Here is a 27,850-nt window from a genome sequence, read left to right on the forward strand (position 1 = left end):
TGTTTCCATAGAAATATATTTGTGTAAATAGATATTTACTTTGAGAGTACGTCTATTGTAGATGAAAGTAATAATTGAGAAACAAAATTATAAGTATCATGTATAAATTTGCCAGATTCTTGAAGTCTCTCACAAGTGCTTTACAAAAATAATTGCACAGAGTCTTTGCCCTGTGTTCATAGCACTTTATGCATACCCCTATTAAAACAATATATGCCACCCCTGCTAGACTCTCCACTCCCCAAGGAGAAGAGCAAGGTATAATTTATGTCTGTATACGTAATGCCCAGCACAATCCTTGGAGTAGAGGGCATCCAATGTATACTTCTTGAATGAAATAGAAAGAAGAGAACAACCTATGTCTTCTTCTTCTTTTTTTTTTTTTTTTTAGTTTGCTCCTGTTACACTGTGACTGGGCACATTTCTGACAAAAGGAAGAAATCAGGTTAGTACCACTTCCATTATTACTAAAGAGAACAAAGATCATTTTAAAACATCAGCTGCAGGATTCTTAAAATAAATCCCCCTTGTGTTTTGGAGAGTGAATAGAAGAGGCTAAGCTATTCATAAAAATATATCTAGAGAAATGCACAATGTCTATTTCTTTAGGTGGATTCTCATAGAAACTGTGAGAAACTTGCCCTCTACACACAGTGAATGATATAGTCAGCCTTTTTTGGTAAGCAAATGTTCTGTTGCTTGAATAAATAAATATGTTTGGTGGAAATAATATCAGTGGAACAGCCCCCTTAGAATGTGAAATTGCACAGGTATTTTTTGGTTTTAGTGTGAAGTTACTATATTCCATGAAATATTTCTATAAACAGCAGCTACCAAAGACTGAGTGTGGAACCAGAGGAGGTTATGGAGGTCTCGTGGCCACATGGTGCTGTCAGGAAATGAATATGGCAGTGGAACAGGGTGGGTAAAGGAGAATTAGAATGCAAAGTCTCGTTTTAGATTATAGTTGCCTGAAGATTGAAATACTCACAAAATTGCATAATAACAGATAATGGAACAGATCTTGGTTCCAGAAAAGACTGAGAGGTACAGTTAGCATTTATTCCTAATTGTGAAGTGTGTTTTTGTTTAGAAAAGTGTGTTTTCAGACACATCCAGTGAAAGTCATAGTGTTTTCTGGGGTTGTGAAGAAATCCAGTCTTGTAAGAATAATTCTGATTCGGCACTGAGACTATTTATAGCAGTGTTGTGCAGACTGTACTTTCTGGGTATCCATCTGCCTTTTGGCCTGGGTACCCAGAGCTCTTATATACAGAGTCCATACATGGGGGCAGGGACCAGTAGTTTGTGGTGTCCACATGGCCAGGACAGAGCTTCACAAATTCTCCAACCTATACAACTATCTACAAGCATATATAAGTCCATGAAAAGTTCAAATAGGATGAGTTGACCTTTACTAGTCCTCCACGTCGGCAAAATATGGGACATGCTTCTCAGAGATTTGAATAAGGGAGAGTTTCCGCATTATTGCTCATACTTTCCTTCTCCTTTCCATTTTTCTTTTGGAGATGCTTCGGGCTAAACTCACTGTACTTCGTGGTGACTTTTATTTCAGGTGACAAAGGAATATGTAGTCAAGCAAAAGCCTCCTGATTTAAACAACCTTCTTATAGAAATAAAAAATTCAAAAGTGAGAACTGGAGAAAGAGGAAGAAAGGGCGGCAGAATACAGTATTTAAAGATCTATCCTTTTATTCGGTTATCATTTGTCTTATTAAAGCTAATTTTTAAAAAAACATATTCTTGTTTAAAATCACTGTAAAATAAATTTACTAGGAAAATGATGACTATATATTAACTGATGAGATGACTAAAAATTCAAAGAAAATTGTAAGGAAAGACTGTATTTAGAACAATGTCTTAAATTCGAGACATGATTATAAACTCAATCCTCTTTCACAAGCTTTGAAACTGGAAGAAAAACTGGGGGATTGATATGGAATGAAGCTAATCACTTGCTCCTTGTGAGCTTCCTAACACAAGAGGAGTGTTAAGGAATGAGAGGCAAAGGACATCAGAGCAAGATGGACAGTCTGCTGTCAAGGCTGGCCAAAGGTAAGGTGGTAATTGTTTTGCAGATCAAATTTACCTAAAAAGAATCAGTAAGTATTTTCTTCAACTCTGAATCATTTTACTGGCATCGCCAGGACCCTGGAGCATTGATATCTTTTATCCCTTATCTTTCTCCAAGGTAGTCCAGGGGCAAAGAGTTAGGCATATTTCTACAGCAAAATCATCAGAATTCTTATTATCAAAATCCATAGATAGTCTCAGGATGGCTTCTCAAAGGGATGAATTCCATACTTTGTCACTAAAAGGGGCAAAGAGCCTGAAATTTGTTGCTGCCTCATCTGGGAATATAAGTCTGCAGAAAAGTATGTGTAAGTGGAGGCTTTTCAATGTACAGAATGCAGCAGATTTCAAAATGGGGTGTGCTACAGAACCTAAGGGCTCCTCTGAAATCAATCACTGGGTCAGCTGGAGGTGACTACAATGCCACATGTGTCAGTATGTCCGAAACCTCCTAGAAACAGCTCAGTGGACAGAGATGGATTCATTATAACTGTTCAAAAATGTAAATCCTGCAAACTGACATTCAATTTCTCCACCAGGTCTTTCATGAGTAGATGGAAAGGAAGAATTCTGCCTAATATTTCACTTCTTTCATGCAGTTTTTTCCATATATATATATTTATTTAAAGCTGAGTTAAGATGGTTTAAGCTTTTTCATGGAACCAGGTACTATTTTAGACTTTTATTTGAATTTCTTTATACTGCAGCAAATTACATATATATGTGTGTGTATATATATTTTTTACCTCAATATAATAATCCCAGGAATAACCTAGCTAACATGTCTTACAAAATTGGAGGAGGCATTTTTTGAAGTTAGGGAACATCTACTTCCTAGCAACTTTCTTTTTACCTCCTAATTTCAAGCGACTATTTCCATGCTTCCTCTAGGTTTATGCTATTGTGTGCTGTTTCTAAAGTTTTGGCCCCAGGAGACAGTGATAAGAAAGGAGCAAAGTAATTGCTCACTACTATCAGCAATTCTATTTGAAAATACTCAGGGGATAAGAGTCATAGCAAAAAAGGGCGATGAGTTAGAGCAAGGGGCCTAGGGAAATTAAATTAACGCAAGTTGTTCTTGTTCCTTGTAAAATGCCACCAATGCAAACCAGGCCTGAAGGATCTCTCTGCCCTGGCTTCCCTGGTAGAGATGAACTGGGAATGGGAGAGGATGTCAAGGATGACCATTAGATGCCTTAGTCACAGAGCTCAAGTTCAAGGTAAGCCTGCCAGAATACGAGTCTGCAAAACCAAAAAGTGCATTTTAGAAAGTGGAACACAAAGCTGATTATGTGTGTGTGCACACGTGTCTCTTCTTTGTCTAGAACAGTAAAGTCAGTGTCTTGAGTGGTCATTTTCACCATGATACAGGTGTCAGACAGGAAGGCAGTAGCTGTAGCTGCCTGGTCTCCTGAGCTGGGTCAAGGGGATTGATGTTGTGGTAGATGCAGGTTATGTTCCAAAAAAGGAATGGCAAACATTTAAGAGAGAAGAACCAAAATTAAAAGACAAAAGAGAGAAGAGAAGGAGAAAAAATTAACAAGTAACCACAGAAATGAGTATCAGGTGACCCTGTAGTTTTTTCAGATGAAATATTCCCGTTTACACTCGCTGACTGTGTTTTGCAAGTCAATATCATTTCTGAAGGAACTGTCCAAATTCTCTGGATATTCCTTCTCCTTCATCTGGTTAGTGCGATGTGACTGCTTATGCTGGTAAAGGAGGCGGGTCATGATGCCGATGATGCAGAAGGTGATGAATATCACCACTGCTATTACTCCTGTGGGGAAAGGAAGATGGAAAAGAGAAGAAAATTACCACAGATCATCTGGCCCAGAGACGATTCAACGTAGACAGGGATGCACTTCAGAGAAAACAACACAAAACAAATACACAAACCAAACTCTACCACAAACCCAGAAAGAAAGACCTGCTACATGACTTTAGTCTTCAATTACTATAAAACCTCCTTCTTCCACACTAGGGAGGGAGAAAATCAGTTTAAGTCACAGAAAGTTTTATTTCATGGCCTAAGAATGCTACCTTATAAAGACAGAATGAGAATAGCAAAGGATTTCTTCATATATTTTTTCAAGATCTGCTTAAATAATGTGTCCGAATCATTTGTAATTAGCATATTTCATTGTCACCTGTACCTAAGGCTTCTAGAATTACTTGAACATCCTAGAAAACAATGCTTAAAAACTTACATCCTGACACATGCTTATATATGTTTGTTTTATGTTATGTTTGTTTGCTAAAAATTTCATTAATAATAAATACTTACTAATGACTTAGGGCATTTCTACACTGATGGACACTCTGCTAACTCAGACAAGGAACATCGCTGTTCTTGGAAAATTTATAGTTAACTGAGATGGTAAACTCAGCCCAGTTCTGTTAATTCCATCTTTACTTTGATTGTATGTAGTAGTTCTGGATCTATTTTGCAAGTTGTCCTCATTGACCTTAATATCTTGTGCCTACCTTTGCTAGAAAATTTTCAGGGACTTAAAAGACAGTCCAAGTAAAAACTGGTGAAATGTGGGTGGGGGAATATGTCTCTACACAAATACAGGTTTTATAGCATTGAAACCATTCAAAATACTATTGATAATCAAAGATATTCCATTATTAATAATTTTATATTCTGGTTAAATTTTTTCTAAGTAGCATAAATGTTGAGAAAAAAATGTTTACATTAGAAATTTGTTGTTGGGGACTGGGGATGTGGCTCAAGCTGTAGCGTGCTCGCCTGGCATGTGTGCGGCTCTGGGTTCGATCCTCAGCACCACATACAAATAAAGATGTTGTGTCCGCCGAAAACTAAAAAATAAATATTAAAAATTCTCTCTCTCTCTCTCTCTCTTTTAAAAAAAAGAAATTTGTTGTTGGAGACTTTGTGTTACAATTTACGCAAGCAAGTATACTAGAGGATTAAATATGCTCTTGGCATGCCTTCACCATTTTTTTTTTTTTTTTTTTTGCGAGCTGGGACCAAATTAAGATTGCTTGTATTTTTATGTATTCTCTAATCATTAGATAACATTGTTCAACTATTTTGGAAGAAGGCAGAGTAAAACCACCTAATCAATAAATATATGGATAAACTGGGTGGCAGTGAGTGACCCAGTGAGTGTGCTACAGCTTCAAGACATGAAAGAGGGAACGGTTTTCTACTCCTCCAGTGCCTGGTTGATTCAGAGATGGAAAGTATGCAGGCCTCTGGGAATTTTCCTATAGGGTTGAGATAACTTTCCTACTCCTACAGAGACTCACAGAAGCATGCAAATGAGTGGAGAAAAGTCAGCAGTCACAAGTCTCTTCCTCACTTGTCAAATGAAAGCTTACAGGAAGACAAGCAGGCACAGGATACTTTCTGACATTTTTGATGCAAACAGAAATTAAGTTCAACGTTCTTTCCTTAAGCAGAAATTCAGGTCAGATGTTTTGTGAACTCCCATAAATAATGGTCATGGATCACCTTCCTTGTGATTGCATTATGATGATGTACCACTGGCTCCCCTTGTCATTTCCACTCCTCCCTCAGAACAGTCATCGCTCCTTCTTCTACAGTTTGCTTATCCCAGTCGAGCTGTAATTTCTGAGGGCAGTGTCCCTGTCTTTCATCCCATATCCCTATGCTTAGGACAGGACCTGCCCTGCTACTGGGACTCATTAAATATCAATTAAGTGAATAGATACTGCAAAGTTTTAAAAGGAGAATGCTATCGTACCAGATACTGAGCGGTTTATCTAGGCTGCCAGCAGGTAGGGATGGGGGCACCTGCTAGGCTGATAGTTCTCAGATGAAAATTCATTTATTCTCTCTCAGGCATCTTACATTAAACAAGGTTTGGGAGTCATTCTGTGTTGCAAGACCCAGATGGAAAAATCAAGCTACTGCCGGCAGCAGCCAAGCTGAGACAGAATAAAAAGGGGGTGAGGCCAACATGCAGTTAGAAAATGGAAAAGTAAGGGAGGGAGTCAGGAGCTGAGTTTACAACACAGCAGACAAGATCTGCATCTGTAACCATATGTGCTGCTGGATTTGAAGTTATAGTCCTGTGGGCTTCGCCCTGCTCATTAGATCTAACCCAAATCACTTGGTGGAGAAAGCCCCCGACAGGACTACAGCTTCACCCATCTGTCTGCCCCAACGTGGCTTCTTCCCCATATGTAGTTTTATGGGTCCGCTTTGTTTGTGCTTTAGGAAAAGTGACAACTGGATGAGATGAACAGGATGCAGGCTGCCTGTCTGTAAGTAAATGCTCCAGCTGTTGACTCAGTGCTCAGCTGAATGAATCAGAGGCAGGAGGAATTCACAGAGCTGCTGGAATTTGAGGAAAGGGTGTCTTTGATCATGCAGCACACAGGACTATTCATTAAAAAGGCTCATGGTCTTGCAGATAATGTGGGATTCTGGGTTTGGGATGGCTGTAGTTAAGGATGGTTTCAGATAACTTCCTCCAAAGTAGAGGATTATTTTTATCTTTTCTACTCTCAACAACAAAGAATGGCTTACCTCCAATGACCGCTGAATCACTCCGAACTGCATTGGTAAGTGGTTCCCGCTCATCCGTCTTCCCAAAGGGATCTAAGGAGAAAAAGACCTGAAACTTGACTCTCCACTGGAACCATCAGAAACAGAATGTAAAATACCTACAGATTATACCAAATGTACTCAAATAATTGTGAGTTAGCATTTTGGAAGGAATTCCAGTGAAAACAAAAAGAAGCATTTTAAATATGCTGCTTATAACCCACAGTTCCTAGACCCTCTTAGCTTATATGTAAATAACAGGATAAAGAGTTGAGCCAGAGAATACTGGTTTCTTGCCCATATGTCCTCAGTCTTCCCTTGAGGTCCTTTGCTGCTTTGCTGGATAGTTCTTGTATATGAGTAGGCTTCTTATTGTAAGCACACATCCCTCTCTGCATGAGGGTTTTCTTCAGTTGCAAGAGGGTTCTGAGCCCATTGGCAGAGACAAGAATGAATACTCCTAGGAGCAGCCCTCACAGAGATACATGCATGGTACAAGTGAATAATATGTATATTATAGTAAAAGAAAAGAAAAACAGCAAGTTTAAAAGTACACAGACAGATGTGGCTCTGAATCCTTGCTTGTGCTGTAAAATTGTGATCTCTTTTGAAATGATAAGTTGCACACATATTAAAAGTGGGCAGGGATACTTATGTGCATGTATATAATGCATAAAAATATTCAAAACCTAGTGGATAATACACATTTAATAAATAGCCATATTTATATTTAAATATAAATATATAGTATTTCTTGTGGAACTGGGTGAACAGTATTATACTCCTTGTGGTGCATTCTGGGGAACTTTTCCTAAGACTCATGAAACTGGAGCTCAGAAAAAAATCCTAGGAAAGAGAGACTGAAGGAGTCAAATGGGAAGGACATTCAAGGAATTGGTATGGGTTGGGCATTCTGGGTTGGCAGTACTTATAGGGTAGTTCTAATGTAAAGAACTTTGGTTGTGGAACTTGATAATGCTATTAATCATCTCTGGATGTTCAGATAGTTAGTTTACGTGCATGTATGCATACATGAGATTGATGACAACAGGAGCGACAGTGATGGTGGTGTTTGTGTGTGACACACACAGAAAGCAAACAGACAAGGAAAGGTAGAAATGAGAAATCAGAAGAGGAGATGAGAAGAAGTGAGAAAAAGGAAGGGGTATATAGAATGTGGTAGAGGGCAAAACGGGAGGAAGGGGAAAAAGGAGGGAGAACGAGGGAGGAAAGAATGAAGGAATGAAGAAGTGAAGAAAGGGAGAAAAACAAAACCATTTAGTCATTATATTTCCTGTGTCCTCTAAAGCCTGCTGTTATTATGTATTCCTATGCCAGTATTCCTTCCTGGAATTCCTCCCACTTTGCCATACATATATAAACTTAGCTACCTGCCAGGTTCAGAGCATGGTTTGTTTTTACTCCAACGTGCATTGATTCCTCTTTAATTTAGTCTATGCACTACTTTGTAACTGTATAAACCAATGCAGACTTGGTTTTAACCCAGATTTTTCAATACCTAACACATTTTTGTTGTTGTTGTATTAACATATATTAATTCAGTTTATTAATTCTAACTCTCTGATATATTTATTGGAGCCACAAATAAAACACTTCTGAGATGATAAGATGATGGTTTTAGTAACGTGATTACAAAACTTTTAAAATATCAGGATTAATCCATGCTTGGATGTGTACCTCCAGGAAAATAATCCTTCAGAGTGTTAATCTATATATTCATTGGTGAGTATTGTGTTGATGGTTTGTCTCTATTGTCTTTTACAATTTTAAAGCCAACTGTGAGTTGTAAGTCCCCCTCTCAAAAATGAATGACTTCATTTAAATACATACCTATATACCCCTATGTTTCCATATCTGTCTGTATAAATATGAAAACACACACACATAATGTTTAATAAGAACTCCCTTTTTTTTTAATGCTAGACTCCTGCATCTGTATGATGACTTTCCCAGAGTTTTCTGTGATTTATTAAACATGCTAAACTCCACTAGAAATTCATACATCTACTTACATATTAGTTCAGCAACCAGACTGTACCTCCCTTACACTTAGATACTTTGATCCTCAAAACAGCAGCCACTTAAACAACAGGAACTATGCACACATATATACACATATAATATGATTATATATATATGTAAAATATATAAAATTGTGCCTTTAGTTCTAATTGTTCATCACATGAAATAGTATTATATTAAATATGTATGAAATCACCCAATTCAAGGTAAAGAATTGAGTACTATTAGCTGGCTCTTTAAACTGGAAGCTTCTAGAAGACAGATAAGGTAGTCTTAGTAAGGGGACTTCACTAGGCATTCTCAGGAATCTACCTGATGAAGAATGCACAGTGGTTACTGCATTCACTTCTGAGTCCACCATGGAGCCACAGCTAGATTCCGTCAAGGTCCCCTGGACGGTCACAGGTGCGATAGTGGCATGACGCAGGGCTGCCTTCAGTGGTGCTATATGATTGTACTGGACTGAAGAAAGGCATCCAACAAAACCCAGGGCATTCACTTTAGCAATTTCAGAATCCAATCCAAGATTATCTGCAATGTAAAAGACCACCAGAAAAAAAATATATATACATATGTTTTAAAAATATGCTCTATGTTTTTTGACAATTATATAAAATAACTGAAATGATCTTATTATTCTTTAAGTAAGGAAAAAACTTCCCCTGTCTTTATATCCTCTTTCCAACTTTACCCGCCCCACACTGCAAGCATCAATGTATCAACCAGATTTTGTAGATAACTGCTTAGCCCATCTCTGCTTTAAATGTTTCAAAACAAAACTTGTATTCATGTATTTTATTATCTGTAGAAGGACAGCAAATGTGTCCTATACTCTTGGTGTTTAATAGAATCTGCATCAGCATCTCTATTACCATTATCTGTGGATGCAGGTAATTAGGACATCCATACTACAATTCTCATTAAAAATCTCAATAAAAATGAAACAAGAAAAAAAGTGATAAGATGTAGACAATGAGATTAGAAATCAAAATGGTCTTCCCATATATTTATTGTATTTACTATTTTAAGGTATCTGTGTAGATTAACCTCTAGAGAAAATGTCTACCTGCTTGGTTCTGCCCATGGTACTGACTGGTGAGAGATTGCTTTGTTATTTTGACAGCATTCAAGTTCCTAAAGTAGTTTTGAGTCTTTATTGAAGATGAAGATGCAATAATTTGGGATTCACAATAAGATCAAATGTCTCATTTTCTTCAAGATTTGTAGCAATATTACTCAGCATCACATTTTTTTGTCTTAAAAGGGGTCATTTGGACAAATTGCTGTGATGCAGTTACCTAAACCTTCAATGCATAATAAACCATTTTCTTAAGATATGAGAGTTTTAACATAATTAGGTAGCTCAAATGGTTATTTTATCATGATAATCTTTTTATTTTCTGGAAGGGGGCAGCTACTTTCTTAACTAACACTGTACATTACAATTTTATTTTGATTCATAAATGGTCAAAGGGTGCCTTCATGGATCTGTAAGTATGCATTATGTTGGCAGTATTAAGGAAAAGATGTGATGAGATTATATTTGAAAATAATAAATTAACATCCCTTGATAATGCCTTTTCTAATTTATGCCCTCAATTTACCTCCCTCTTCAATACCCATGTAACCTTCATTAATTTATCATCTCTCTTTTCTTACATGAGAAGAGAGTAATTGCATATTAAATTTATGTGGCTGCTATAACAAATTATCACAAACTTAAACAACTTATATCAAATAGCTTAAAACACAAATTGATTATCTTTCATTTTTGTAGGTTAGAAGTCTGATATAGCACTCACTGGCTCCACAGTGTCAGCAAGACTGATTTCTTCTGGAGTCTCAGTATGATACGTTTCTGTTATAAATCTGGGATGTCCCCTGCAAAGCTCATCAATCTAGGGATTAGGACATGGAATCTTTGTGGCAATGCAGCAATGTTCAAAGATGAAAAAGATTGTATTATTAGAGGTGTAACCTCATCAGTGGATTAATCCATTTGGTGGATTAATAACTTGAATAGCCCACTTGATGGTAACTGTAGGAAGGTAGGACATGGTTGAAGAATTAGGTTACTGGGGATGTGGCTTTGGACTACATCTGTTCCTGGCTTTTTTCTTTGCTTCCTCACTGCCATAAGCTGAGCAGCTTTCCTCCACCATGCCCTTGCACCATGATGTTCTTCCTCATTTCAGAGCAGAGCAATGGAGCTGGCCAACCATAAACTGAGACCTCTGAAACTGTGAGCCCAAAATAAACTTTTCCTCTTCTATGTTGTTCTTGTCTGGAAGTTTAGTCAATCAAAAGCTAACACATTTTCTTTTCCATTTTTTAGCTTCTAGAATCCAATCGTTTTCCATAGCTTAGTCTCCTTCATCTATCTACAATGGAATCAATGTTGCATTTCTATGTTCCTTTTTTCATAGTCACACACACCTATGATTCCATTATTTGGCCTCTCTCTTTCACCTTTAAGGATTCATGTTATTACATTGGATTTGTGCTGATAAGCAAAGATGATATTTCCATTCTAAGTGCAAACCATTAGAAATATTAATTCTATTCCCAAACTTAATTCCTCTTTGCCCTTTACTCTAACATACTCAGAAGTTCTAGGGATTAGGACATGGAATCTTGGTGGCTCATTATTCTGCCTAAGATTCCATGTCAGATATGCTGTAAGAGCTGTCCTGGTGATGGAAAATAAGATTCAATACCATTGTAATACTACTCTTCTTAAGTGTAAGAGACCAGTAGGGTGTGGGAGGAAATAGATAACTTCCAAATATTCAAATAAACAATCTCCATCCATGGCACACATTTTTTTACTTAGTAAATGACCACATATGTTTATTTGTTAGCATAGATTTTAAAAGACTGTGTCCCATATGAGATTTCTTGCACCTTGTTATGCAACAGTTTTTTAGATCAAAAAGCTTCAATAAGCTGGAGGCTATTAACCAGTGTCATCAGAACTCAGTGTACCCAGCTGTAATAGAGAATGTATGTGAATTTCTGATTAGTTGTTAGTGAAGGGTAAAATTAGAAATCAGTAGTATCTAGATGAAGAAGCAGAAGAGAAGGGAAGCATAAGTTGTCATGAAGTTTTTGCACTGTAGGATATAAAAGCAGTGAAAAGTGACATGCTATTGAAGCTATGCCTTGAGGGTCTTAGTCAAAAGTGCCAGATCTCATTCTCAACACTCACTTGGAATGCTGCTGACATTGGTGCCAAGGTCATTGGAGGACATCACTATAGTGGCTGTCATAAATACCAGTCCCAGGTGCAAGAATAGGTACAGAGATAAAAAATGGGCAAAATGCCAGTGAGTGACATTCTCTACTTACAGGAAAATTGTGTTGAATAAAGTCTTATCTCTAGTGAAATATGTTTATTCTAGATGTAGAATAAGAAGAGAGAACTTGAGATATTTCTGGAAAGAAATGAAGAGAGCAAGGAATTCCTGGTATGAGAAAATAATCTCAGTATGAGATGTCAGATAGTAATTTTTCAGATTTTTAGTAAAAACAGCAAGGCAAAAACCATAGAACTGTTTCAAATGATTTTTGCATTTTATGATAGTATTAGCTACTAAGTAGTAGGGAATACAAATAAATGAATAAGAAGCTGCAGAAAAAAAAGAACAAACTCACATTCACCAATCATTGAACAACTACTATACAACAGTGTATAATTGCTACTCAAATATTTTTAGATTTTCTTCAAACTTTCTTCCATGTATTTGTTATGATTCTAGAAAATTTACAGAGGAAGGGATTGAGAACCAGAGAACGTAAAAGATACAGTAGAGTGAGAATTGAAGTTTAGACCCAAGTTGTTATGTTAAATGCTATACTATTTATCTAAGATACGATAGCTCTCAACTAAATAAATAAATAAAACTTCAAAATATTTTATACACAGAGTAAAATAATTTTACATAAATTATTTTCAAAAACATAGGTTGCAAAAACTAAGAAAAACATGAAGTTTTTTTGTTGAATGTCTCATGCAATTTACTGAACTCTGTATTACATGAAAGACATAATGTATTTACCAATTCATTTAATTCAGTTTTTGGGTTACAATTGCATTAGACTCATAAGGAGCCAAGTGATGAAACTATTTTGTGTGCTCAGCTAACAAATGAATATCCCAGAAGAATGCAAGAGTGAAAGTGGTTTCCCAGAAGCATATGGGATGAGAATGCAAAAGTACTGCTACTAAAAAATATTAAGGTTCTCTTTCCCACTCTTCCTTAGATTTTCTGTTAATGTATAAAATTCTCATCCAAAAAAAAGGAGAATTGCAAAGTTTTGCTACCATTCTGAGAAGCCACAGGTGTCTTAGAAGGAAAAATCTGCAGTATTTCCATTGATCTTATTTGAAATACTTAGTTTGTCCCTCTCAACACAGTTTAAATCCAATCAAAATACAGTTTCTGATTCACTTTATATCCCAGCACCCCTCTCTCAAATATTGATGTAGAAGCAGCATGGAGTGCTGACAAGGTATGGGGGAAGTTAGACATCAGTTACTTCTATAAGAGGGTGTGCCATCAACCAGAGTCAGGCAAGCAAGCACACTTCAGCTAGCAGCAACCTGTTGTTATAGCTAACGCAGCACTGCCTCTTTGTTTTGATAGGAGGAACTTGAAGTTTCAGTGTTCATTGCACAAGTAACTTCTGTTTCCCCATTTCTGAGCTCCAGTTTTGCCCATGATAAAATAGTGATCACTGGATCTGCCATATGCATCATGGTAGAAATAAACATAATGATATAGTATAATTCTTAGCTCAGTACCCATGATTCATTTTTGGTGTTTTGATGTTGTTGTTGTTTATTTTTTTTTATGTTTTGGTACAATATGCTGTTTTGATATAGGTATGCATTGTGGGATGGCTAAACAAAATATTTAGTGTATTTGTTATCTCACATACTTATCAATTTATTTTTAGGGTGAGAACACTAAATATTCACTCTTTTGGCAATTTTCAAACATAAAGCATATTCTTATTAATTGCAGCCACCACGATATACAGCAGATATCTTGATCATATCTACCTGGTCTAACTGAAATTTTCATGATTTACCAACATCTTTTCATAACAAGTGCATATTATCATTAGTAGTAGTTTCAGAAGTACCAATGTCTTTTATTCCTCCTACCGTTCATCAGTTCCAAACCTCTTTACCTGAACTCAAGACCCCTCAATATGCCCAAATAATACCGTGCTTGAGAAAGAAGATGTAAATGTTGATTTGCTTGCTGTGCAATCTTTTTCTACGAAATTTTCACTTCACATGGACTCAGAGTTGAATAGACATAATGTTCAAAGTTTTAATGACTCAGCTGGCTAATTTAATATAGACTAACTTCTTCAGGCATTTTAAAACCTGACTTTTTACATTAATTTGCAAACAGTCTTATTTCTTCAAAGTAAAGCTGTACTTCACTATTAAATCTAGTGGATTTGAGATGCCAAGGAAAGTAGCACAGAACCAATTTTAGCCCCAGAAATGCTTCACACAATTGCAATTGTTTGACAAGAGGAGTCAGATAGAGCAAATCCAGGCTAATTTTATGCAGGCAGTTTTTTGCAGTGTGTTTTTTTTTTTTAATACAAAAAAAATAGAGTAGGAGAGATCAGCACTTTGCTAAAAACAGACATTGTTCTGGAATGAAACATGGCATTTGCTGTATGTTAAAAGTCATTTATGATATTCAAATCTTGAAGTGTCACAAAACATGCCATGCAGACCTATGTGACCTAGACTTATAAGAGTAAAATGTTGTACCAAGATAAAATATAAATAAGGGGAATTGAAGTCAGTGGAAGGTAAGAGCAGCATACACAAATGAAGAATTTCTGTCTTAAGAGTTCTTTGGGTTTCAGGGGCGGGGGGCAAACAGCCTGAAAACTTCACAACCAGAAGTTTGCAGAGTCTATGAACATGTTTCTCAGGTAAATTTTTAATTGTAAAAGGAGATCATCAAACTGGATTAAACACACAGACACAAGTTTGTATGCAAACTTGGGATTTGTTTTTTGCTTTCATATTTTGTCATTATGGTCATCTGCACAGAATCCCACGTAAACTACATCCTTATAAAATGAGAAAGATTAAGATAAGTATACACACTATCAAATTGGAGGGAAAAAACATAAGTTCAAATTATTTTTCTAAATCAAATTAACCAATCTTTGGCCAAGCTAAGCCTGGGAACCTAGGTCTGTTGGCTTCTACCATTATTATTATTATTATTATTATTATTATTATTATTATTATTATTATTATTTTGTTGTTGTTGTTCTATTATGCCATGTTTAACATCTTTCGTCTTCTGCAAAACATATATCTATTTATTGACCACCTATGTAAAATACAGTTCTATATTCATAGTGGTGGATTTGTAATAGCTAATCGATGAAGTTTTCTCTCATCTTGGTGAATTTCAATCATTATGGAGGATGAATTTAACAGACCAGCAAAGATATCAGGTGATAAATCTTATAATAGAGAGAGATCACTGTGGCTGTGGGGTTGTAGAAGGGAACTCTGGAACAATATAGAGAAAACAACATTAAGAATGCAAAAGAACTTCCAGAGAAGTGTATTAAAATATATATCATAACTTTCTTATGCAGTTATGATATAGATGGTTCATGGCCCACTCTTTGAGAAACACTGATTTAGGAAAGATTGCTTGGGATAAATGTGCTTAAATAAATGCTAGAATGATGAATAGAGTATCGTTACAAAGCCAGCACAAGGCATAAAGGGACAAAGTATATCACATGTAAGACAAAGAAAAATCAAGTTAATTTTGTGTTAAATAAGGTAAGGGATGATTTTGGAGAGATTGGTAGAAGCTGTATAGCATAAATGATTTTCATATTCCCAAGGCATTTTTCCTACTGCTATTGCATGATTTTACTTCACGATAATGTCTGTCTTCTTCTTGCTTTCAAGAAGCCCCTCTTTTTCAAATCTTTATCTCCTTCAACTAAAATAAAGTACCCAATATGCAGAATAAGTTAGAATAAATTTAGTTAACTTTAATGTTATATATTGAACATGAAATGTCCCCAGAAAACTCCTGTTAATGTAGGCATATTCTGAAGTGACATGATTAGATGATGAGAACTCTCATCTAATGAAAGGGGTTAATTCATTTGATGGATTCATAACTGGATTGGAATAAGTGGTTGGTAACTGTAGGCAAGTTGGAAGTCACTGAAGGAAGTTAGGTCATTGGGGAAACACTTTGGGGGTTTTATCCTTTGGCTTAGTACACTGTTTCTCTGCTTCTTGACTTTGATGAGCTAAGCAGCTTTCCTCAACCACAATCCTCTGCCTCATTTCAAGCCCAGAGTGATGGAGTTGGCTGACCATGGACTGAAACCTCTGAAACTGTGAGCCAAAATAAATTTTTCATTTTATGAGTTGTTGTCAGGTCTTTTGGACACATCAATGAGAAGCTGGCTAACAGAATTAGTAAATGGAATTAATGAATGAAAAAACATTTTCTATTATCAACTGTAATGCAGTTTAATCAGGGATATATTAATAGGTAGATCTCAGACTTTTCCATTCTAGCCATTTATACATATACCTTGGCTTTGTTTTTACATTCATACAAATGACATGTTATCCAGAACTCTGCTGAGGCAGGCCAAGTTCTGATAAAAATTTCATTATATCTCTTATAATTATATCAGGAGTGTACAAGAAATATACCTCTCCATTATTCTCAGACTTCTGTGTCTATATGAAATCTGCATGTGTAGGTGAGTTTGGTTGCTACACAGCATGGTGTCAATACTATTTGTAATGACTTTACACACTTTACACATAAGGGCCTATGCACTGACTCTTCACATGCTGGGGAGACCTCCCTGGGGCTCTTTTCCTTTAGATATCAGGATAAAAATTCTTCTTTGGAGAGGACTTTCATGGGTACCTAAAGAGCACATCCCCTGTTCCCTTCTCTGTTTCTCAACACCAAACCCAGTTCATGTCCTTTCAATTTTTTTTCTATAAATTATGTAACTGTAATTTCACACACACATATGTGTGGGTGTGTAGGTGCACAGGTGTATTTGCTTATTGGTTTATCTTTTATGCACCTCTGTAAACAATAAGTTTAATGAAGAAAATATGCTTTACCTTCCAGGTAACTGCCAATTTCTTAACAAATTCATAACCTTGTACATAAATTTTGCTAAATATTTTTGAATGTTTGACTAGGTCTACATTGCATGGGGTCTGATAGGTAGAAGGTCTTATACAACTGTCATTTTTCTTTTTTTGGTACTAGGGAATCAAACGCAGGGTATAAGGCATGCAGGGCAGGTGCTGAACACCCTGAGCCACATATCCAGCCCTTTTTATTTTGAGAGAGGGTCTCTCCAAGTTTCCCAGGCTGGCCTGGAACTTCAGATCCTCCTGCCTCAGTCTTCCCAGTTGCTGGGATTATAAGTGGGTGTCAACACACTCAACTCCAACTTTTCTTTAAGTAAATACACAGAAATACAGGTAGGTGGATAGATGGATGGATAAACAGAAACAATGTAAGAAGCCAATAAAAAAAATCAATGTAGTAAATAAAAATTCTATCACTTGAGAATTAATTACTTCAACCTAAAATTTCACTGGTTGAACACATTTTTCACTTTTTAATTAGGTTGCCTGGTACCATACATCATATGAGTTCCCTTCTGTGGTTACAGGACAGTGACTGCCGAATCAGTGAGACCTTAAACACCTATTCAAATTTTGGAATTCTAGACATCATATTCCCAAGGTCTATTTTCCATATAAAAACAACTTTTCTGCCTTTAAGACTTGGATTTGCAAGTTAATGTAGAAATCCATTCCTTTGGGATTCAAAGAAACAAAAATAATTCTTCCTAGATTGTTCATTATTTATTTCATGTGGGGCTAGAACTGAAGGACTCTCATGTTTTGGTTTACAACAATGTTGTTTACTTTGCTAAGAGAAAGGAGCAAAACTAGGGGACATTATGTCCCAACAGAGAATCTTTGGCAGAGCACAAAATAATCTATAGAAATATAATACTCCGATGGGGAATTACAAGTGATGGAGTTAAAACATCAGGAGAAGTAAAAGTTATAGCAGGAAACTTTGGTGATTTGATGTTGTTTTTATTTACAGGGTTTATGCAATGCAAATTTTGTTAGGATGCTTTTTACAGCAGGTAACAGAAAACTCAACTGTAAGGAATCTAGACAATAAAGGGCTAATTTTCTCACATAGGAAGTTGTCTAGAAGCATGGAAAGAAAGCTGTGGTTCCAGGATACCAGATCACCCCCTGTGGCTGTCTCAATGTCAGGCTGGAATGAGGTGTTATTGGAGCTCCAGACATGATGTCTAGGTGCAAGAAGGACAATACGGAAAAAGAACAAGCGTCCGTCTCATCTTTTAGAAAGAAAATCCTGCCCCAGGACCTCATAGACTCAGCCACCTCACAGGCTTCTTCTAATTATCTGGATGTGGGTCATTTTTATGCCTAATCCAGGTCACTAGCATAAGACATGGACATTTGCTTAGACCAGGAATCTCAAGATCCCTTTTCAACTTTTGAAAATCCTAAAGATGGTCTGGGGCTGGGGCCCAGTGGTAGAGTGCTTGCCTGGCACACGTGAGGCACTGAGTTCAAACCTCAGCACCACATAAAAATATAATAAAGGCATTGTGTCCACCTACAACTAAAAAAAAATACATGTTTTAAAAAAAGAAAATCCTAAAAAGGTCTTAGACATCTGTGTGCATTTTTTAATCTACAGATGTCCATTTTTATTAGAAATCAAAACTGAGAAAGCTTTAAAACAAGAGTCCACAACACACTCTCCATGAGTTCACTTAGTAATGACATCATGAAACAGGACAACCTCTGAATAAACCTAACTATATGTATAAGACAACTGGATGAAAAAGGCAAATAATATCTACTGGGAAAATGAAGATACTTTTGACCAACTGGTTTCTTGGAAAGATCTCAAGATCTGCTTCCCCCAATGATACCTGCAACAAATACATACAACAGATCATACAACTAGGAGGAATCCTTAATTATCACAGGTAGAGATGACTATCTCAAGAGCGTGTAAACTTATAGAAGAAGAATAGTTACACAAAACTGGAATTCTGTTAGGAAGCGAGAGGGGATTCCAAATTGGTGCTGCATAGGCAACCAATACAGTTCAGTTATATACATGCAAGCCAATATCTGGAATCAAAACAAAATTTAATTATATTTATATTTAGTTTAAGAGGCAGTTTTTTAGTGGGTTATATTCTGACTTCTATAAATATTCTGATGGTACATGTATACTCATATAATTTGATCATCTATGTTTATATATAATTTTAATTTAAAAGTCAATTATTTTTGATGAGTCATAAACTGACCTAAATAAGAATTCTGGTGTCTATACTGAATGACCTTAATTTGGCTGTTGTTAATAAGGAAAAGTAGAGCTGTTCTTTGGGGGCTGATATAATCTAGTAGCCACAGAAAAAAATTGCCCTATATATAATGCCTACATGGAGAGCGACTTTTGTTTATGCCAAGTCTCCTGTATTCCGGTTCTAACTTTTATCATACATCACATACAATCCGATAACATAATGGGTCACACAGGGTAACCTTTGTAGCGTTGCTCCATAGGAATATTAGCGACCACAATTTTATCGAATTATGTGATAAAACATCATACAGAAAAATGACACAAATTTGCTTTTAAGATTTGGAAAGGACAAAACAGTGTGGCATTATATCCACCATGCAGATCATGAAACAAAACTCATAATGATTCAGCAAGATGCCCATTTACATAGTAGCTAGAATTCCTAGACTTTAATTACTAATTTTTTCTTGCATGTCATATTATCCCTTTGAATTCATTAACCTATGCTTAAGACTGAATCTGACTTTACAGAAGAGCTGTTTTTATAATATCACACCATCAGTCACCTAGTACAGTACAGATAAACTGCAGTAGATCAAGGCTACAAAAAAAAAAAAAAAAAAAAAAAACTACTAAAGACGAGCTCTGTTCAAATGTCCTGGGACAAAGATTTGGGTTTGTGGTGGAGAGAGCAGATCCTTGACCTGACCAGACTGAACTCTGTGTATGAGTAGCCACTTGTCCATGGCAGGGATGTGCTTGCAGCAGTCTGGCTGCCTGGAAAAGGATTTTTCTGAAAACCAACAACAATGCATTTGTTCCAAGGGCCTGCTGAGGTAAGGGTGATAGAGGTAAGTCTCTGTATGTCCAGACTGTAATCTAGTATGTGATTGGTGTTTTTGTATTACTTACAATATCTAATGGAAACAATTTCTCTGACATGGGGACCATGAAGAAGATACCTTTTTTAAAGCTGTATTGACTTGAATGTAAAAATGAGCTGGTCATAGTATTTACCCTAAAGTTGGATTTTTAAGACAAAAACAAACATAAGATCTGAGTTATTTTGGTCATTGTGACCAAAATACCCAACCAGAACAACTTAATGGAGGAAAAGTTTATTTTGAGATAACTGTTTCAGAGGTTCAGTCATTAGTCAGCCAACTCAGTCCATTGCTCTGGGCCTGAGGTGAAGAACATCATGGCAGAAGGCCCATCAGAAGAAAACTGATTGACTCATGGTGACCAGAAAGCAAAGAGAGAGCTGGGCACTAGAAATGAAATACAAACTCCAGGGCATCCTCCCATGACCTATCTCCTCCAGCCATAACTCATCTGTCCACAGTTACCACCCAGTTAGTCCATTCAAACCATTAACACACCAAATGATCAAATCAAATGTATCAATCATCTTACTAGATTAGAACTCTCTTGATTTAATCATTTCACCCTAAAAGTTCCTGCATCAACACAGGAGCCTGGGAGACACCTGTCATGTGCAATTCATAGCAATTCCTGATATTATTCTTAATAGTCCCTACAGATGCCCTTGACCAAGTTCACAGTGCCTGTGATTATATACCATAAATGGCAAGAGGAACTGGACTGATATGACTAAATTATGGATACTAAGACATAAAGATTATTCTGGATTATCCTGATAAACTCAATGTAATTACAAGGGTCCTGTAAGAGAAGACTAAGAAGATCAAAGGCAGAAGTACAACACTACAGAGATCTGAGGAAAAGAATGCGAGCCAAAGAATGCACTGACCACTGTAAGTTGAAAATAAAATGATACTAGAGTATTCCTGAAGCCTCCAGAAGTAATACAGCCTTAATGATACACTAATTTTAGTTTCAAAACTTCAGCGAAGGCTTTTGACTTCCCGAACTATAAGATAGTAATGTATGCAGTTTTAATCTACCAAGTGTGTGGCAGTTACCAGTAGTAGCAATAGAAAAATTGTATACTTCGGAACATTCTGTGAATGCTATTAAGAGGTTCTTTGCATCTATATTTAAAGCATGCCTAGATATTAATATTTAAGCAACTATACGACAATAACAGTTTTCTCATTTAAATACTGCTATTCAATAAATTTGGTAATATGAAACAATCTCTACTTTTCTTGCTTTCGTTATGACTGCATTTCAGTTGCCATGATTTAAATAGCACCATTCCTCCCCAAATAATAGTTCAAGTTTCATTTACAATGGTATCTTAACTGTGAGCAACTGCTAATGTGCAAACACTGTTGTAAGTTCTTTTTTCACAAATGAATATAAAATAATTGTGAGTTTTGGGATCAAAGTTCTATCCCATAATTTCTTTCAAGGTCTGTGGGTGACTGGGCACTGCATATCTGTTCACACACAAAAAGCAACGTGTATAGTTAATGTTGCTTCTTTCTTTCCTAGTAACATGCTGGTGTGCCATTTTACAAAGATAGATAATCAAAACAGGGAACTAAAGCTTGGTGTAGCGCTGCACACCTATAATCTCAGGTACTTCAGAGGCGAGGTAGGAGGATTGAAAGTTGGAGGCCAGTCTGGGCCACTTAATGAGACACTGTCTCACAGTAAAAAGTAAGAAGGGATGGGGTATCGCTGAGTGATAAAGCACCACTGGGTTCAATCCTCAGTACCACATGCACAAATACATGAGTACTCACACAGTGAGAAGGGAATAAAGGGATAATAAACTTGGTCAGCAAATTTGAAAGTGTGGCAAAGAAATGAAACCTGAAAACGCAGGAAGTGAAAAAATTTCAAATGTACATGGCGCTAGAGAGGAAATGGCTGCTCAGGGAAATGCCAATATTGACCCTGTGTGAGAGACCGCAGGTACACAGCCACAGGGAATTAGTGACTTCGAAAAGGAAAGCAGTCATGACAAAGAGCACTTCCCACAGGAAGCCATGTTAGCCAAAACCTTCACATGAAAGGACCCTCCTAGGTATTTTACGGGATTGAAAGCACAAAGGATGAGATGTTAGAAGCTGATCCTGACTTAGAAAAGAGGATGACAGTTCACCAAGGTTTAACAAAGATTTAAGTCAAATAGTCAGAGGGCCAGCACAGTTCAAAAGATTCTTGATAAGCTTTTAGACAGAAATAAAAAGACAATTTCTCAATGTTTCTAGAGCTTTATATTGCAGTATACCCAGTACACTGTTTTAGTGCACTCTCTTTTACTAATTTTTAATTTTCCTATATAATAATATAATGTTAAGGCTTTGACAAAGGAAATTTAAAGGTCATAGAACCACCATAAATTTTGCATGAATTATTAAGAGATATGAGGAAAAGACTACAAGCCAAACATCCAGTTTTAGCTCATGCGGTCACTTTCATAACCCTGCAGTATTGGAGAAATTGAGGACTGCCTGCATATTATCATGACTGGATTTCTCAACATGTGCCAAATGTTGCTTTCCATGCCATGTGACTAGAGAACATCTTCTGGGTCACTCTGCCCCTTTTAAAGACAAGACATCAGAAAGAAAACATAAACAATACTGAAAGTAACTGCTAGTAAGTCTCAGAGTTGGGATTTGAACCCATCATTTGTCAGTTCAGGACTAGGCTGTAGGATGCGAAGCTGATGCTCCTAGGACACCAGTTATGTACTAGACTTCATGCCGCTCAATTTCAATGGGCAACTGTGTGTGATGATCACCTCATGACAACAACCTTGGTATGTGAAAATTATTCATCTCTGTGTTGCAGATGAAAGAAACAGGCTCAGAACAATTGTCTCAGGTCTCACAGTGAATGGTGAAGTCTTATTCCAGACAAAGGGTCTTGGTGTAACAAGTATGGGAACTTGATATCTATTATTGAACAGATACGTTTAGTATCTGGACCTTTAAATTGTATTCTAGATATTTTTCTGAGAATTTGTCAAACACTTCCCCTCAACTTATTAACTATCTTCAGCAAAGTTTGCTCAACCCAGAGAGCCTGTCTCCCTTCCTCCCTGTGGAAAGGAAATGCTACTGACTGGAAACCTAATGAGGTAATCATGTTTGATGATTGTTTACTGTGCTCTTCTTCAAGATAGCTTATGTATATTTTAGAATTTGTCTTGATGTATTCATGATAAGAAGAAGCATATTTTGGGATTTCACTACAAGTGGCATTTTGAAACTAGCATGCTTTGCAGCCTGCATTGAATCATACCACAAAGTTGATTCGAAAAATACTAATGAGGATGAACTGAGCACAAAGCATTGCTTATGCTGTCTGCATATGGGCTGACTTCTTAGTTTTTAGAGCATGCACATCACAATTACACTGTAGCACTCACCACTCTCCAGTTTTTCCAGCCTGGAAACCTCCTACCCATGCCCATGTTTAAAGAGAATGATCCAGGGCTGGGGCTGTAGTTCAGTGGCAGAGCGCCTGCCTTGCACATGTGAGGCACTGGGTTCCATCCTCAGCACCACATCAAAATAAACAAAATAAAGGCATGCTGTCTACCTACAACTACAAAATTTAAAAAATAATAATAATAAAAAATAAAGAGTGATCCATAACATCCTTTACAGAAGGATGTTACAGAACTCCTTGTCTGTAGGTCTTGCTTAAAACTTAAACTAATGCTTCCTTGTTTTGTCTCTCCAAGATTTTTTTTTTAATAAACAATGAGGTGACTGCCAAGTTTCAATGGTGCAGATGTGAGTAAAAGCAAGTCATCCTCTGACTTCTCTACAGGGCAAAGAACACATGAGGAATTGCTCCAGCTTTCAAAGTTACTGGCTTTCAGAAATTTCTATCATTGTCATTCTATAAGAATTTTTTGATTTACCTAAAATGGAAACATTACCTTCTCTCTTACTCCAACTGATCCTATGAAACACAAAGTCATAATTTATGATTTATAGTTTGCACATGTTATCAGAGATAAAATAATAACATGGTTCATATAAACTCAGAGTTCTTTTTTATTCCCCAGTTAATATGAAGCCTAATATTAGGCAGTCTAGGGTTGGCATCCACATCTTTGCTTCAGATAGCACCAGAGAATCAGAATTGCTTTTGCTTAGATTTATGCTCCTCTCTCTACAGACTGGAGCCTTTGCCTTCCTTTTCATAAGATGACTTTAGGATCTTCAGCCATGCCCTTATGTTGTAGGTAGAATAAAGAAGAAGAGTGAAGGACAAAGATTTACATATGTGTGAAATCATCCATCTGGAAAATTCTAGTGCTTATAGCCCATGGAATAGGAGAATGTCACATGGCTATTCTTAACTCAGTGGAGGATATGGAATAAAGCATGTTTAATTTGGTACACTATTCCCTTAAAAAAATCAACTACAACAACAAAGAGAAAAAAGAAAGAAAAATGCCATAATTTTTAATTAAGAAGAGAGGGATAATTAATACTGAACATTAATGGATGGGTAGCAGTCTCTAGCTCAACACTTTTCTGCCAAATAAACTTTATTTTGATCCCTTCTCTCAATGAAACATTTAAACATTTTTCCCACTCGGCAGTTTTTTTGTTTGTTTGTTTTATTTTTTTATCATTAACAAATTACACTCCCCAGGTTCAACATTCAACTCTTTCCTTTGGTAATATCTGGCCAAACTTTATGTCATCTCTTGGACTCAGTTTCATTTAACCTATGAGATGAAGATGAATATAGTGCGTGCATATGGCAGATTAAAGAGGCCAGAAATCTTTGGCGAATCTTTCACTGAGAGACAGGCATTTTTCCTTTTTTTCTTTGAATTTGAGCTGACTTACAAATGATATATCCAGTGGAATCCACTGGAAATTATATTTTGCCAATTCTGAGATTAGCCTTCATCTTTAGCCTGGTAGACCTTATGGTTTGAATATGAGGCACTCACCAAAAGCTCCTGTTCTCATCTGAATAGACTGATTTAGTAGTAACTGTAGACTGGTGGGGCATGGTTGATGGAGGTGGGTTACTGGAGGTGTGTCCTGGAAGAGGTCATTTTTCCTGCACTCTCTCAACTCCCTTTCTGCTTCCTGGCTACCCTGAAGAGGATAGCTTCTTCTACCACACCCTCTGCCATGATGTTCTGCCTCACCTTAGACCCACAGAAATGCAGCCATCCCACCATGGACTGAATCTCTAAAATCTGAGCAAAAATCAACTTCCTCCTCTAAATTCTTCTTGTTAGGTATTTTGGTTACAGCAATGTGAGAATATGTGGAAATTCCTTGAAACCAAATGGAGAATATAGGGACCAGCTCAGCTTAGACTTTCAGCTGGTCTATACAAAACCATCAAACACAGGAGTGAATTCATTTAGACTTTCCTGACTAGCCACACCCCTAGCTAGATATAATTCAGTGACTTAGTCAACATCATAAAGAGCCGAAGAGCCAACCTAGCAAGCTCTATTTAAATTCTGAACCCCCCAAATAGTGAGAAATTTTAAAATGGATATTATATAAAGCTATGTTGATGTTGATTGTAGTATAATTTAGTACACAACAATAGATACCTATTTGTTGTGAACATTAAATATAATATTGAAGATAAGTATCTTAACTTATTGCCTGGCACATGGTAAATATTCATTGTTTATCTTACATATTAAATTCTAAGACCTCATATATCTATCTGTGTAAGAGATTTCCCATCCAATGTAGGATTTTGTCATGCACTCATCAGCTCAGAACTACATTTGCTCTAAATTAGACTTCCAGCTGATATTTTGCTTTCATTCGGCCTTTTTATAATTTCTCCTCTTTTTGTGTACTAACATTTTGGCCCTGTAATATTGCAATTTCTATGAAGTTAGGTTTATAACTTACATGCTTTTTATTTAAAAATACATGGTATAGGAGGATACACATAACTTTTAAAGTCAGGAAAATCTGATTTTGCATACCAGGTCAGCCAATTAATGAACAGAGGAGTGATAGTTTGAATTCTCAAAGGCATCCATTTAGAACACAAGTATTTTTTTTTTTTTTCTGAGAACTGATGAAAGCATTGGCAAGGTTATGAAAGAGTTCAGATGAGAAGAAAATGTAACAGCATTGTGGGCAATGAGCACTTTCTCTTGCTAGGACAACTCTGGGAGCCAAAGGAGATCACATGTATCATTCTTGTTCCAATAGATGGGAGCGAGCAGGAATATCAATATACCAGCTCATCTTGTAATTGGCTAAGGATTATTATCAGCAGACACCAAAAACCTGGCACTTCTGCACTGCCATATAGATAGGCAAAGCAGGCTTCCTGGACAGAGATGGCCACCAGGATAATGTGAAGACTTGTAAATTCGAAGTGAGCTGGCATGGAAGTGGTACAGGGAAGGCAATAGAGTACAGCATCGATAGCATCTGCTAAAATACGTGGACAAGTTACTAAATTGGATTTCTTCATCTCTCAAACCAGGATAAAAATAATAAATCCAAACTTATGATGAACTCTCTGTGTAATTTCTAATCTTCCCAAAGTCCTACCCTTGTGCCATCAACAGACATAAGAGAATGGAATTGAGAAAACAGCTGGGATGCAATTAATGATAGTTGACTAAAACTCAGTAATCCCACTAAATATAAAAACACATGACTGCTTTTGAAATATTTTACTCCTGGCAACCTAAAAGCATCAGAGATAAGAGTGGAGATAAAACCATCTTGGTTTAAATCACTCAAATATTGTAATAAAAGCAAGAGGAAGAAACCTTGTGTGAAATAATAATAAAACAAACAAAAAGCACTTGCTATCATTTTTATCACAGCAATTATTGGCATTAGCAGTAACAGATGTAAAGCATATTTTCATTTAACTTAATCAGTGAGCATCAGCTATGTCATAAAGGAGCCTTTGAGTAAACGTCTACAGAAATATTTGACACTATAATCAAAAACATAAAACAACAACTTAAAAAAGAAGCCCTCCAGGAAAAGACCAGGAAATTCTGTATTTAAGAATTTCTTCACCTTTTTGTTTAAAACTATCCATAGTTTGCCTTTTTATCTTAGATAAAATGAAGCAGACAAACAATCCTGACTTTTTTGAGACCTTAACTTACTAGTCTATCCCACCCCCACTAACTCTGGCTTCTGGGAGCCTGGCTGTACAGATTGGAATTTTTCCTGGGGAACCATTCCAGGGAGTGAAGACATTGTATAAGAGAGAGCTCTAGGAGGCATGGGTGGTCCCCATGTGACAAGTTTTCTTTACAGGTTGAATTTCACAAAAATTCTTCCATTTCCATTTCCAAATCCTGTATCTGTAACTGCCTTTACTTAGCATCTAAATATCAAGCAGCCACTGTGCACTAAACAGTGTGTGTATAAATGCATAATACATATACGCACTCACAATATTATATAATCATCAAAACAATCCACATAGGTAGTCATGGTGAGTCCTGTGTTTATAGATAAGGAAATTGAGGTCAGATGAAGTGCAAAATTACCAATGTCTTAGGATGGAAGATTGAGCCTAGCCTTTCCAAAGCCAGAGCTCATATACTTACCCCTGTCTTCTCCTGACTTTATGAACCAGGCAAGTTTCAATACTTGCTGCTCAGATGCTTAATGAATACATAGCTCTCTCCAGAAGGAGCAAAATGGACTTAGAAAGAAACAACATTTGGGGAGGTGGGGGAGATGCCTGACTACCATAGAAAAGTATGTTAATTTATCCCTCACGTCTTTGGAAGACATAGGAAAAGTTTTTACATGGCTTATGACCACTTAAGACTTTTGTCCATTATCTGAAGTAA

General features: G+C 36.6%; 1 protein-coding gene across 2 annotated transcripts in view; it reads right to left on the reverse strand.

Annotated features, from left to right (window-relative positions):
* Window positions 1-3,677: 3,677 nt before the first annotated feature.
* The window catches only part of Cntnap5 (contactin associated protein family member 5), a 787,874-nt gene continuing 763,701 nt past the window's right edge, over window positions 3,678-27,850 (reverse strand). For both annotated transcript variants that reach the window (XM_027936831.2, XM_027936832.2), the window contains exons 22-24: window positions 8,993-9,211; window positions 6,620-6,691; window positions 3,678-3,874 (exon numbers count right to left, since the gene is read on the reverse strand). In XM_027936831.2, coding sequence (XP_027792632.2) covers window positions 3,678-3,874; window positions 6,620-6,691; window positions 8,993-9,211 — 488 coding nt within the window. The remainder of the gene's footprint in view (window positions 3,875-6,619; window positions 6,692-8,992; window positions 9,212-27,850) is intronic.

This window comes from Marmota flaviventris, chromosome 11, assembly GCF_047511675.1.
Source record: "Marmota flaviventris isolate mMarFla1 chromosome 11, mMarFla1.hap1, whole genome shotgun sequence".
NCBI lineage: Eukaryota > Metazoa > Chordata > Mammalia > Rodentia > Sciuridae > Marmota > Marmota flaviventris.